General features: G+C 41.2%; 1 protein-coding gene across 2 annotated transcripts in view; it reads right to left on the reverse strand.

The window, feature by feature from the left end:
* LOC133970208 (seizure protein 6 homolog) overlaps window positions 1-15,787 on the reverse strand; it is an 83,819-nt gene that overhangs the window by 19,643 nt on the left and 48,389 nt on the right. For both annotated transcript variants that reach the window (XM_062407088.1, XM_062407087.1), the window contains exon 4: window positions 6,263-6,455. In XM_062407088.1, coding sequence (XP_062263072.1) covers window positions 6,263-6,455 — 193 coding nt within the window. The remainder of the gene's footprint in view (window positions 1-6,262; window positions 6,456-15,787) is intronic.

Below are 15,787 nucleotides of genomic sequence, written 5' to 3' on the forward strand. Positions count from 1 at the left end.
AATGTCAAGAAAATGTCCATTATGAATAAGACTGCTGCCAAAATACTGTGTATTGTGCTTCTTACGAAGTGCCAATGTACGCCAGTGCAATGCGTGTATTTTCTTAATATTTTTATACCATGGCCAGTTTATGGGTAAGTGAGTGACCAGGAGACACATTTACATGTAGTGTAAAATATTTGTACTTGCCATACAAACCTACTAGGCTTGTTTTATTACAATATGTTCATGATGAAGGTAATGTTTACTGTCAATCTAATAATATGGTGTCCTGATGTAAAATATGGATTACCCACTTCCTTCACTTCACACTATTAAGACAAGGAACTTTTATTTATAAAACACCTTTCACACATGAGGTAGATTCAATGGTATATTTAGTTGAAGGAGAGGGCATCACAGGTTTAAACATCAAAGCATCAAAATGTGTGGAAAAGCACAAAACAGCTTTTGGGATATAAAAGAGTTCTCTTGTTGACAATCCAGGTTCAACGTTTGGTTTCCTTTTGTCGACAATAATTCTATAAACTCCCTAAATACTTGGGTCCAAGCTTCATGCTTCAATGTATTTTATTTCCAAGTCATTTAGGTCAGGCGGAGCAGGTTTTCTTCTCATTTCTGTTTTGCAAAATATTTATTATTTTTCTGCATAGCCAGAGTACAGAGAGGCATATAGGCTGCTGTGGCTCAGGTGGTAGAGCAGGTCATCCACTAACCAAACAGTTTGATCCCACTCTCCCCCATTCCATGTGCCGAAGTGTCCTTGGGCAAAATCCCGAACCCCCAAATTGCAGCGTATGATGGAGAAAGTGCTGCACATAGATGCACTCTGTATAAATGTGTGTGGATGGGAGAATGGCAGAAATCAACTGTGAAACGACTTTGAGTGGTCATCAAGAGAATCGCTGTATAAACGCAGACCATTTACAAATGGAAGAAAAAGAAAGGAAACAAATGAATGAAAAAAGAGAATAAACAGATAAACCCCACTTCAGAAAATGAACAAACGCATGACAAGAATTGTCACACTCATTTAAATTAGCCATATGGTAGAAATCCTTAGACAACAAAAAAACTGGATAACAAACTGAACACGCAGCTTGGTGCATGACAGTTTATTTTTTAGTTAGAAAGATTTTCTTAATGCAGTATGAATCTTGTCTGAACCATTATGTAATCCAGTCCTTTGAACATCGGCCTAAAGTAGTTGTTTTTCCACTTTATTTTTGTTATTTTACAGAACTTGTTCAGCGGAGTTCAGGAACACATCCTGTCTTACTTCCATCCTTTATTTTCCCTCTCTTGCTTATCGGTGCATCAGCAATATAGTTTTTTTTTACTGCATTTTATTGTTTTTGTTTATATTGCTTACTTCTGTTTCTCACCTATCTGAAATTACAACCTCCCTTGTCCTTGTTTAAAATATGGAACCACAAATCTCTACTTGGGCTTCGATAATGAATAATGGCTTCTTTCAGCCGTCTGCCCAAAAGTCGCTGAAGACCAACTTTTGAGAATAATTTAAAGAGAGCCCACATTTTCTAGAAGAACACGTCTCTTCATGCGACTCTCACACACCGCTGCCTTAAATGAGCCATGCTCAGCTGCATGCACGCTATTCATTTGCTTGAGTACTTCAAAAGGAGAATACCGCTTTCCAGCCAATAATGGGGCACACTAAATTAGGCGATGAAGCCAATGATAGCACGGAACACATTTTTTACAAACAAATAAAATGCATTTCACTTTAATTACTGTTGCAATATTGTTTTTCAAGTCTTGGCTGGGTGACTTCTAGAAGAGAGCTGGAATTGGATTAACGACGAGTGCAGGAGGTAAATGGGAAATGAAACATAAATAGTAATGGGGCTGATTGTAGGTTGTATGTAATGGCGGTATAAGGACAGAATATTATCCTCCACGTGTTGCATTGAGATGTGTTTTCATGCTCTGTTGACAACTTTACTGTCCCTCTGTCCCAGCGTCTCATCCTCGCTGTGCACCAAAGCGTTTCCTCTAACAGAGAGATCGATGGTGTTGTCTCACGGAAAGCGAATCCACTTGTAGAAAGCCAGACCGACGTCCTGCCATTGCCCATTGATATTTATATGGTTGGGTTAAAAACTAAATTTCAATGGTCATCTACTCGATGAAGTCTATTAAAGAGATATAACTCAGGACTAGAGGCGGCATATTATCAACGCTATTGAGAAATTGTGGCACATAGTGGATCAATGCCCGTGGCAGTGGCTCTCTCACCACCCCACTTGTTAGCCATTAGTCATTAGTTCCAGTTAATAAGTCATTTCTGGAAAAGCACCACTCCCTTTGGTCATTCTCTACTTATATCGCAAAACCCTGAAATGTCAATTCAAGCTATTATGATAATGATGATTTCATGGTAAAATTGTCATCATTAAATGTTGTTATAAAATGAAGCAGTTCCTATTTTTTGAGCGAAATGGATCTTGGGTTGTACAATTGCATGTGCAGTGTTACATTTATTTATCAGTACCTGCAACGTTAATGCTTGACCCATGTTGAAAAATATATATGTATATATATCCTGTACTGTTAGGTAAAAAATTATTACGGTGCTTTAATAAACCAATCTTTATGCTTTCAGAAGAATGGTAGAGATTTAATTTTGCTCAATTGGTCGTAAACCCTGAGGATAAAGTGTGTTCTCTACAACCCTGCATGCATAGGGCCACACTAATTCAATTTTAGGAGTTTAAATTGCAGCCTTGTTTCAAATAAAACAACAAGTTCATCGATCTTATCATTTCAGGTTGCAATGTAATGACATATTGCCAAGAATAGTAGTGTCAGTAATAAACGTTTATTTGCAGGGTGACTGAATTTGTCCTGAAGAGCAAAAAACTAACAATAAATGCACTTTTTAACAATTCTATTGTAAATCCCCTTCTTTCATGTGTGCAAATAGATGAGAAGGTAAATCAATATGATCATCTGTATTTATGTTTTTGGATTTAGAGTGAAGTAACCAATACTGTAGGGTTCATTCACACAGTATTCAAAGTCAGGATGCACTTATTTGTGTTATCTGTTTTTACATGCACGATTAATTGTAAATACACTTAGAGCTGCTTGGGCTGTCCGTGGACATAATTGCTAAATGTACGATTGAAAACGCCAAACTCTCCATCACAGATGAAGATCTGTGTGGACTGAGGGAGGATAATAAAGATGTAAGAGAGAAGCGGTTCACCCCTCTCGCCCCACATGTCCCCCCCTCCCACTCTTTACATATAAACAATAAAATGCATCATGTTGAAAGTGTCGGGCTCACTGCTGATGTTATAGAGGCATCAATCAGTCTGCCATCGCAGGCCGAGCCAACGCTACAGCAGATATTAATTACCCTGAGCTGAGATCCATCCCTCCACTGCTCTGTGTCCTTCGCCACACTTGTCCAATCACATTTCTCACAGCCCATTATACAGGACAAGGTGATACGCGAACTCTGCTTACCAAGTAGGAGAACGCAAATTGAAATATCTTCCGTGCCACCGATATACGTCCAGTCTTCAAGAAATCGTCTCAGTGCAGTTTTTCTCATTAGTCCAACTAAATTTGCCGCATTGACACAAACCAAATAGGTTGTTGGACAACCACATGTGCACATCCGATGTTTTCACAAGCTTCTACCGGTGACAACAAGGGACCACAGACGTATATCGAGGTCGAAGTGTTTTATAAGTGATTCATGGAGTCTTAACGGTTGATGCTCAGGATTATCTTCTGTAGCATCAAATGCAACAGGAGTGAGCAGCCGAGCCTGCGAAGGTTCTGTGTTGAAATATTTTGAACCAAAGTATTAAGAACGATTTTAGACAGTGAGCAACCCAGGGACAAGTGTGCTGCCTGAGGCCTGACCTCCTGGCACTGCTGAAAGGGATCCATTCATCCATGGCCAAATCATTTTTAAGGACTTTGTTTTGAGCTGTTCCAGCCTGCACTGTCACCATAGTCTGTCTGTACTAGCCCCTTTGGTGATGGGTATGTTTACACTATTATTTCTGCCCCGACTGCATCTTATTCTGGTTCTATGTTTGGTATATGTCATGGAACATGAGAAACCCGGTAATACATATTGTTTAATGATCATATTACTATTCTAGTTTCTGCTTCTCTGGATGACCACAGATGTATTTTCTTGACAACATGCCCAGGGTGTATCCTGCCTCTTGCCCAATGGCAGCAGGGAATGGCTCCAGTTCCCCAGTCCCCCTCAAAAATAAGATGGATGGATATTTTCTTGCGAAGATTAACCTGACCACACAATATACTGGTTAAGATCATAGTTTTCATAACTTTAACGATTTAATATCGGCATGGGACATCTAGGAAAGACCTGGTTATTCATTGTCCTTCATGAAGCAGTGTGAGAATACAAGTCAGAAAATAAGCAGCAGCCAGCTGGATTAAAGCAACAACCCCCAATATTGTGTAAGTGCATAGTGTTACACCTTGTGCGTCTGCAGAGTTCTGAATGTGGCTCACGTGGACAAAGTATCCACCTACAAATAAATTATCCTTCTTTGAATAAATGACGCAGAATCATATTTGCCAAATGCAAAGAGGAGCGAAGGAGAGTGAAGGAGAAAAGTGCACCTGACAGCGTAATACCTTTCAACAATTTATCACCATCTGTCCCCATCTCTGCATCACCCTGTGTGATCTGTGCTGACCCCTCGCTGTCATCATTCAGCCTGGCCACACACACACACACACACACACACGCGCATCCCACAGCGATGGGCTGATTTATCTCACGTCAGCAGCACTGTTCTGATGGTGCCTTTCATTTTTCGAGCCGATGATGAAAGTGCCACGGTGACGTGGTGGGATGAATGTTTTGTCCACCAGCTTCCACCATCAACCAGAATCGATGGGGCATGTAATTGGTGGCCATTTTGTGTGATTGCCAAGATAAACAGACATTGTTGCGGACGCGGCAGATCAATGTCACGCACGACACAAGCGAGAGCGTTGGGGTGCGGGGGTGGGGGGGGATTTATTTATGGGTCATCATGTTCGCCGACATCAGACAGTAAGTATTTTCTACTGACAGGGTTTGTTGCTGCTTCCCGCTATAAATCAGATTTAATAACATTTTGATGTGTGAAAGTTGGACCCCGTGTTCAGGAAACTAGCTTGATTGGGGGAATCCAAATAGTGACCTATCCTGCTTCCTGCCTCCTCCTTGCTAACTCAACGGGACAGTTGATGCCACACACTGTATAGGACCGACCCATCCTGGTGGCAGTTTATGAAATCATCACAAAATGCAATGTGTTTGAGTAGAAAGGCAGTGAGATTGACTTTAAAAAGCTAATTTATGTGCAAGGAGATTATTGGATTGGATGCTGGGTGTATACAAGGCACAGCTGGGACTCCCAGGGGTCTGTTGAGTCAACAAAAGATGGAACAAAGATAACGGATTGTGGTTTTCATCGGATTTGCCTTTTTAACCTTACTTTGTCTTATAACTCTGCTTACTTTCCTTTTCATCTCGTAAACATTTTTTCCTTGTATTTCTTTTATAGCATCTTTCCATTGCACCGTTTTTACTAAATTGTTGAAATAGAAATGTTGTGACTGTTTCACTCCTGAGATTGTGTTGGAGAGGGCAGGTTAGTCTCATCTGAGACTATTGACAGTTTAAGAGTTGCTCTTCGGAAAACTTTCATTTGGAGTAAATTAAAGCAAAAACCATACACACACAGCAAATCTTTCTTTAGCTAGATTTACATAGATGTTTTTAAATTGGCGCTGCAGGAAAAAATGAGATCGGAAAAAAAGATTCACTACACATCATGTGGCTAATTATCACATCTCAAGGTAACTAGCTGTGCAGTAGTTTATTCATAGTACTCTGAACTATGCAGGGTTTGGTGAGAAGTAAAGTGCTCACTGCATACAGTTAACGTTTACTCTTATGCTCAGTCAGTTCTTTGTATCTCCTCCTCCTTATCTTGCTGGGCTCTAGCTGCAACACGATAAGCAGTGAGGCAGGAGAATCCCTGCTCGCTTGCGTTTTAGTAAAGATTGTCTCACACTCAACCAGATAGAACCATGGCTGTTGGCACGAGCACATTCAACTAAATAGTGATGGGAGCTGTCTGCGTAAAGGCATTGCTTGACGTCAAAGTCGCTGCCGATGAGACTTTGATATTTAGAGAGAGTGAGAAGCCGAGGAACTGTTGGACAGACGACAGCTGTGGCACTGGCTCACCTTGGTAATGCAGCAGCAGAAATCCAGAGTTGTGTTGCTGGTCGCTCCGGAATCGGAGGGAGATCTGGTTGCTCCAGCTGCGCAGGACGAGACCCCTCATCAGGACCGTCTCGTTGGCGAGGATGAAGGGTTCTCGGCCGCCGGTGTCTTCCACTGTCACCCGCTCGCCCTCCAGCACACTCACATTTAGCACCTGTAATGAAAAGGGCACACGCCATATGATTAGAGGTTGTTTATAATGACAAGGTTAGCCTTTATCAAAGGGTCTAGAGGGTGTAGACTACACATGTGTAACAGTCATTGCACTGTATTTTTTTTTCTACTGTAAGAATGTCAAAACTGAAAAGGTCAGTAGGTAAACTTCATTGACTTTTGATAAATAAATAATCACATTGCTCTCGACTGTTGGTTTATTAGATTAGGTTAGATTAGATTAGATTTCTTTATTTATCCACACAATGGGGAAATTCACTTGTTACAGCAGTAATAGAAAAACAGAATTAAAGTAACAGTGTCGGAGCACTGTAAAAAAAAAGAAAGAGATCACAATATGTACACTTCTAAAACTACACATAATAGGAGTATGAAACAAACAACCTGCAAAAACAGACACTGTACAAAAAGCAGGTGCTGGGGATAAAGTGGAATGATGTTAAGTGTTATTGTAATGAAAATAGAAAATATGAAACGGTAGTGACCATGATACAGAAAATAATTAAAAATAATTAGTAATAATTTATTATTAATAATAATAATTTATCCTTACACATCAAATGGAATCTTTAGGTTTAGTTGGATATTGTTTCCCTATATTGATGTAGATTCCATTTTTTACTTTCCAGAGGCATGATTTCTTCAATCAAGCCTTACAATGCATTCCCTAAATCACGACTTCTTTAATGTGAATAGTCAGGGTCATTGAAATTTGCCTCTGAATGATTTGCTATTTTCGTCCGTTTATTTGCGTTGACGTGTAAAAGCCATAGCCCATGCAAATGTTACACTAAGATCAACATTCAAATATCTCAAATTAAATTGGCCATCTTACATAAAAAAAAAACATCAGGCTTCAAAAATCCTGCACTCAAATCCAAAATGGATCCCACTCCTGCCTTGAAAGACGAGTGCACCACCGAAGCTAATTCAACCACGTCTGCTTCAGCCAGCAGTGTAATTCATGTCGTGTCCAGAAACCTGATGCTGTCATTTACAGTGGGCTTAGGTCTCAGGTAAGCCATGGAGCAGAAGAAAGCCTGTCCTATATAGGCTGAGATAATGTGTGCGGGGGGTGTTAGCGCAACAGCCTGGAAAAGCTGAAACAGTGGACAGGGCGGACACATTGCACACAGCAGTGGCAGCAAAATGAATTTGGTCACGTTGACGAGCTGCCAGTCAGTCGAAGGGGAGCTGACAATGAACACAGCGGGGCTAATGGACAGTCGGAGACTGAGCTTAGAGGTGACTTCTCCCAGAATGATCCATGAGGTCGGCCACTTCAATCGATTTCGATTTTTGCCACAACAAGAATCAGACACGACGCGGCTCTGTTGGATTTCAGGCAAACTCTGAGCTTAAGTTAAACAGCAGCTGAAATAATCAGACAGCAGCTATTCCTATGCTGTGTCTGAGTGACAGAATCATTTCTGTTTGTTTTTAATACATAAAAGCCAGTTTAGGTACTGCAGTTGTGGTAAGAGCCTCATTCAGCTGTGTCACAGGGAGTAATAATAGGGATCTCATATGATTTCAGAATCCCTGTTTCAGGGTTTCTCAAGGGCAACGGCAATGACGCAGCCCGAGGCACAGTTAGTTATATTCACTTCTGCCTCTTTGTCTCAGAGTTATTATGGAGGGCTTAGATGTTTTGCAAATCAGGTGACATTGGTAATATAAAATCTCCATAATTCACTGTGCAGTAAAAGGCTTTCACATCAGGGACCTGAGCCCAGATTAACTACATTTGACCCCTACATCCGGGTCGTTTGATGAATACGAAAACTGTTAAATATAACACAAATAACTTCCACTTGATACATTGGTCACAAGTTTGGTTCACGTGTTAACTTTACTCTTCATTTTTTGTTAATATCAGATCACAACCTAACTGAGTGTGTGAGTGGTGTTAGTGTATTCTGGACAGAACAAAATCACCAATGTTAAAGGTTCAGGCAAGAATAATAAACTCCTATTTCACCAACCACGGGTCTAACGAGTTAAGATAATCAAGACTTAATATCATCGTTACTATAGCGATAGATTGTTCATTCTGTGCATTGCAGTCCTGACTATCTATCTTAATCTTGAAAATATTTTCATGTATCAGGAGATATGAAAATGCTTCTGGGAGCTTCAACATGTAAAATATGGATTCATATTATCAGGGAGTTCAGACCCAGTGAAAAAGACCTGAGCATTTAATTTATTTTGCACCTTAATTTCCACTGCAACATTAATTTTGTTTTAAGTAAAAATACGTAAACTGGTGAGTGAAAGATGGTGAATGTTCCGCAAAATATTGTGAAAGCAAGATGCCATACCTGCTTAAACTGCGGAACTGGTGAAAACCTGGTGTTTCATGTAAAACCAATTTCATGTAGTTTTTAAGAACATTAAAGATCCTTTTTATGTCATAAAAAAGCAGTTAATTACATTTAACACACACGTGGCAAGGCTTTAATAACAATTCTTTAACCTCTATTTTCATCAATGCAGATGCATTCATTGTTAGATCAACCAGTTTGCATGAAAAACTACCTAACCACCTGTGTCCGACCACGCAATGCAAAACCTCATAGAACAATAAGTACAGCAGAGTTTGATCTTTATTCAGTGAACACCTGTGCACATCAGTGTGACGTGCAATCTGTGATACGACAACAACTCATCATATTCACTGAGGTCAAACAGGTTGCAGGTCCGTGACCTCTGGGTTTGCATATACCAGGGAGGCTTATGGAGGACGGGGGAGCTGATAGTAGACAGTGAACATTTGGACTGATAGATAGTTTGGTCCCAGAAGGCCCTATCATCGGTCATCCACCCCGGGACCTGTCAGTGCAGCCAGCAACAGCTGTCCTGCCTCAATTATGAATCATTGACCATGTCAGGAGACATCACACTATCCTTATCTTCACCACTGCTGCAGCCAAATGCCCAGAGGGACCACTACTTTCTCACTCTCTCTACCTCTCTTTCACTACTCACATACATGTACATGCATGCCTGTGCATGTACACACACAGAGACACGCACACACCTGCATGTTCCCCCGGACTGTAATGGGAGCAGGCTTTCTGTCCTCCTTGCTGGAAATTTCTGCCTCAGTAGACACAGAATGGGGATTTGGCTGACCAAGCACACATCTGCACCAACCACAACATTATCACAGGATGCCATCTCTACAGTGGCTTGTTCCATTTTGAGATTTGTGTTGATAGAGGACAGAATGTGCAGTTTAGTGTTGTTGTTTTTTTTCCGGTTCAAGGAAAAGGCTCAACACTGCAGCGGTTGTAAGAAATATTCTAGTTAAGTAGTTTTTCCACTCACAAGCATTTTTCCTCAACCAACCAATGTTGCTTCAAAAAAATAAGATACCGTGTGTAATAATATAAACTATACATAGACCTCTATATGCAGACCTTTGTAAAACTGAGATTACAATGTGCTGCAGTGCTAAAGACTGAAGAATGACCAGAGGTGAAGATCCATCTTATCACATACAAACAGAAAGCACCCTGGCATGTTTTTTAATCTGTGACTAGACCCACTGCTGATACAGACATAGTCCCAGAGATAATCCCCAAGAGATAATCTAATCTGTACCATGCAATTAGGACATTTCTCTCCAAAAAACCCAACTCGGACAAGATAGAAATCTCCCCTAATGGATTTATAGAAACAATCCGTCATATATCTTTATTCACTCATTTATTAATTTATCCGTAAGCACACAGTGTGAGTTAATTACTCTCAGTGTAGTATTTTCACTGATAATTTACTGCAGGAAACATCTGGTTGTGCGCCGCGATGAACATTTATGGGGACTCGCAGGAGCCATTGCTGATGCAGAAATGAGCAGTATGTATAATCAAAACGATCCCACTATACATGGAAATTAAATGACCCTGCTGCCGGGGGCAATAAATCAACAGCAACTGGCCTCACCAGCTGCAGGTTCATCATTGCTGATGATAAAACCCACCGGCTTCTACACTGGAGCATAGTGGTGCCTCACCCATCATTGCGCCACATCCACTTGGTGTTCTTTGTGCATCTCCTGATAAATTCATACAAAAGACTCGTCTTCCACTGCTCATTATTTGAAAAGCGTTATCTTAATTGAACATTCACCTCTACAAAAAACAGCCAAGGCCATTTCCTGTTTTGCCCTGTCGTCTAAAACAATGGATCCTTACCAATCAGCAGAAGCTGCGTGTTAATGAGAATGTGCTGCAGGCAGGCGGTGGACACAATACTTATTTGCTCCTTGTCACTTATCGGATTTTTACCAAATCCCACCGCTCCACCGTGACCGTCTTCTCCAATATCATCCTTTTATTTTCTCTCCAGAAGCCGAGAGTCAAGCAAACGTTAAGACCCTCCGCGTTTGGAAACACTTTTTCCCTGAGATGAGATTCTTACCCTCTGATGAATCAGCCCTTACTTTCTGACTTGCCTCTTGGGCTTACGACACCTCGGTTTATTTGCTGCAGCGTGCAATTTTTTGCATGGATTTACATTCACGCTTTGCTGATTATCCTTCAAATTCTCCTCGCGTTGCATCTTAGCTCTCCCGTCCTCGTCGTGACGCTGAAGGAGCCGGGAGAGAACACGGCCTCCTGTCAGGCAGAGTCTCCTCCCTTTATGACAGCTAAGCTGGGTGGAGGAGCAATTAGTGTCACCTGAAAGCATTTCTCTCAGGATGGCCGGGCCCCATGAAAACTCATCTCAGCAAAGCCCAGACACCCTAAAAAGCTCATCAAGATCAAACTGGCCTTCTTTATGTCCTGCTTTACTCCCCTAAGGCACAACATGATGAAGGCTTCCTTCTGCCTCATCTCTCGTAGATTAAAGGCAGCAAACCTGTCCCGGTCCCCATTACTCAGACAGCTCCGGCAACATCTCTGCGACGTACGGCGCCATTCGTGCAGCCGGGGGACCCGAGTCGCATAATCGCCAAAACATGTGCATTACCTTTTAAAAATATCACTTTCCATATGTCAGACGTACGGAGGAAAGATCACTGGCACCGCTGCATTTATTTATTTCTTAAACAAAGGAATCAAGACTTGCTTTTCGGTGAAACCTTCTTTCCATCTAATGAGAGCACTGGCAGTCGCTGAACAACAACACAGCAAATAAAATTCCCTTCCTCAGCCACGCTCAGCCACGGTCAATGCCGTCAGCGCTTTGCTTTTTTTTGGGGGGAAGGAATACTGAAATTAAAATGAGAGCGCGGGGATCAATACGACAATTCAAGCAGCACAGAGAGGAGGCTGTGTGTCAGGTATTGTTGCAGCTTATTAACATGACTATTGATTGGAGTCAGGGGAGCATGGTTGAAGAAGCAGCATCAAATAGCAATCGTTAACCCCCCTAGTTGGAGGTTAGCTTTAAACACATGGCAAACTCTGTTACATCTCAATCCTTAAAGGGCCAGCGGCGCTTTATCCTCATTTTAGTTGTAAACTCATTAGCGCACGCAGCCTTGGGCTCATTCCTTGTTTAAGTTTTATTTTGGTTTGTTTGCAATCGTCTGAAACAATATTCAGTCATTTGAGGATGAAGAACTTGGAAGCTATAATCCCCCCCCCCCCCTTGAGACTTAAAGCCTTTGTTTGATATTCATAAGCTTTAATTAATGGAAGAAAAGTTGTGTTCTTTTCCTACCAAAGTATAATTCTACATTTACTGTGAAACTCCAAAGGGCTACTTCTAATATCGTAATCAACCATCTCTGGTACAATGTCAAACCTGCTCAACATTTCACCGTCACCGGTTTTCTTCAAAGAAACAAAATCAGATGTGCTAATTACTGTACTTCTATTTAGGAGGTAATGTTTTCACCTTAGTTTTTGTTTGTTGCTTGTTAAGTGTTTGTTTGTTCGTAAGCAGGATTACGCTAAAAGCTGATTACGACGTAAACGGTATGGGTCAGAAGAATCCGTCGAGGTTTTATCCATACTACTGCTATTTCATTTAAAAGAGGTGTTTTTCAAACAGTAATATCTGTCCACAGGTGTCCACGCTTTGTGGCTCTGTATCACTTTCCTTTCCCTTCCATACTAACACCTGAAAAAGCATATAACGTAAATACTCGAACATTGGGCATGTGTGTCCGACTGGACACGGGAACAACTTGAATAATACTTTTTCACCTATACATGTGAGCAGTTACAACAATTACTAAATAAAGTAAACTACATACCAGCTGTTAGAAAATAAAACAGGACGCCAGGCTTAATGCGTGGCAGAGTTGATACAATCCCGATCTTTGAACAAAAAATGTTAGCATTTTAAATTGAGAGTTTCACAGATTTCCCTGGTAATAATTCAGGGACCTAGATGAAGAATATCAGGCATATTAAGGATATTGATTTCTTTAGGTGTGTGCAATTTGAATTCAATTTAAGGGCACTTTATTGGGCCTTGGCGGATGTATATGTTCTACTGAGTGCAATTCAACTTTGAGAAGGCTTTCTTTTAGCATGCAAAGCTAAATGTAAATGTATGCCTGTGTCTTCCTTTATTACCAGGTTCCTCGCAAGACTGGACATTGATAACCACAGCATAGAGGACCAAGATTAAATAAGAAAAAAGATCAAATGGTGGAGAAAAGGAGAGGGTGAAAGAGTTTGAAGAGGGATGGACAGAGTATTGACCTCAATATTCTCCCTGGCCATCCTCTTGAATGATCCTGCTTTAAACCTGTCAGAAAAAAAGAAACACTTCCCCAATAAGTCTTCGAGGCAGCGAAAGAAATTGGCCACGCCTGGGCTCCTAACCCCTGAAATGTATCAACCACTCTCAGTCGTCGTCCCACAATACATTCTCCTTTAGCAAAGGTGCAGGTTGGAGCCTCCATGAAACGGAGCCGGGGACAACCCGTGCAAAGCCCTCAGAGCGCACTAACTCCTCGAGGCCCAGGCAGGTAGATCATTGAGCAAAGGAGACGGAGAAAAATCATAGTGGGACAGATGGTCTGCAAAGAGCTGATAGCCGGCCAACCCACAGGATTTATTTGATCGAATGAAAAAAAAAGAAGGTTTTAAGCACTTTAATGCCAAAGACCACTTCTGGAAAACGTCCGTCTGTCCTCGACTTAAATCTGTGGCAAAGCGGAGGAGGAGATGAGGGCAGAAATAAGATGTGCTTAGGATATCGACAAAACACTGGCAAGAGATTTAATTTCCTCTTGTGATTATACAGTGCAGTGTCAGGCTAACTCAGTACACTCACATGTTCAATATTTACATCCTTTTAAAGCTAAACCATTAGAAAATATCTCTGCCGTTATAATTCAATAATCCAAAATTGAATGACAGATTCTTTTGACATGCTCACAAACATGTTTTAGCACCAACATTAACAGAACTTCTATTTCTGCTAATAGCAATGTTAATAATAATGATAATACATCACAGCCAAACCGATGAGTGAATGCTAATAATGGTTCATTATATAGCTGCAGTTTCAAGGACATGAAAAGTGAGTGAACTGAACCCTGGAAAAAAGCTTTTCTCTTGCAATACAGTAGCCCACTCTGACTTTAAAGCTTTTCATCATTTCTTAACCTTAATATAATAACCGGGAATGTCTCAGAAAAATCTATACTTCACATCTCTCCTCTTAACTGATTGTTGGCACTGTATTTGTTTAAATTTCATTCACCTGCTTCGCATATTTGGCTACTTTTATTTATGTCGGTACTGACAGTTGCTGTGACATCAGCCTCCTAATATTTGTGCAATTATTGTGGAAATTAATCATAATGCAAACGGAGTCATCGGAAGGGCCAATGCATTACATGCTGTTAGCTGTGGCGGGGGGGTTGAACCGTAAGGACGAGGTCAGTAAATTCTCCTGATACATTTTTCATCCTCCCTCTCCTGAAAACTGCCAGACTGCTTAAAGGAGTATTGACTAAACACAGGAAAAAAAGCCCTGATCTTGTTTATTTCTTCACAGTCAAATCAGAAGATTCTGACAGACACTGTCGGCCTATTATTTTTATTTACTGAACTCTAGCTACGTACACCGGCGTAAATATTTATCATATAGTCGCCGCATCTGTCCTTCAGAGTTTTTCCTCTAAGCCAATTTCCCTCCTTCAACCTTGCAAGCTGCTGGTCTGTCTGCTGTAATGATGACTCTCTTCCATAGCGGCAGCCGGCTGCCAGAATAGGTAACACGCACCTCGACCATAATGTCCCTCCTACAGCTCCTCTGCTCTGAAGTGTGGAACACAAGCATCTTTCCTCATGGTGATGTTCAACGCTGTCAATGGTATCAAAGCCCCGGCTGATCAAGTGAATACTGAAGACATACGTTCCTGCGTGGAACAGACACAGTGTAACACGTGTGGGGGAAAATATGAATGGCCACAAATCAACAAACTGTCCATAATCTGACCGGAAATAGACAGAAGGGTTTGTGCGAGGATGACAAATGGGCTCACCAGAAAAATGGAGGCAGTCAATTTAGTCATTCATCTCTTTTACTCTGATTTTAAAGGATAATCATGGGAAATGGACAAATAAAACATGATAAAGTAGGATTCATACTGACAGGACAGAGTATTTGTCTTAAACGTTTGACAAAATAAGCTCCACAGAAAATGCATATTATCAAATGCTTTCCAATAGAAAATGAACACATTGGCATTGTAACCTGGTCTCATAGATCATCTTAAAGGAGACATGTGTGCTTATATTCTGATTCATAATTTCATTGTGAGTTAATAAAGATTTACATGCTCCAATGTTCCTTATAAAGTCCAGTCCGCCCTGATTGGTCGGCTGGCCCACTCTGTTGTGATTGGTCAACTGCTCCCAGCGCATGTTGGTAACGTTGGCGTCCTCTCTCGCTTGGCCTGACTTTGTAAGGGGCATATCAGACGAGAGCTGCTTACCCATGCAATATGCAAATGTAGGCCATTGTGATGTTGTGTGACATCAGGGATGCAGTCTTTTCCTATGTAAGCTTGTTATTACTTATAACAGTCTTAACTTTTGAACCTTTCCGAATGTTGCACCAGCTGGAGGCCACTAGGTGCATGATGTAATGGTAAGCATGATGTCCCTCCCCGGTTCAATTCCTGCTGGGGAGCATTGATTCATTTCAGCAGCATTCTCTATATATTTCAGGACTCCTAAGGGAATCCCAGATAGGTGTTACAATTCCAGGTGCATTTCTCCAACTCTCAGATTAGAATTCCAGGTGTCTGCATACGTGTGTGGGTGAATGTGTGTGTGTGTGTGTCAACATGGTGTAAGATAAGTCAAATCAAACAAGTAAATCCCATTG

This window comes from Platichthys flesus, chromosome 15 (genome assembly GCF_949316205.1).
Source record: "Platichthys flesus chromosome 15, fPlaFle2.1, whole genome shotgun sequence".
NCBI lineage: Eukaryota > Metazoa > Chordata > Actinopteri > Pleuronectiformes > Pleuronectidae > Platichthys > Platichthys flesus.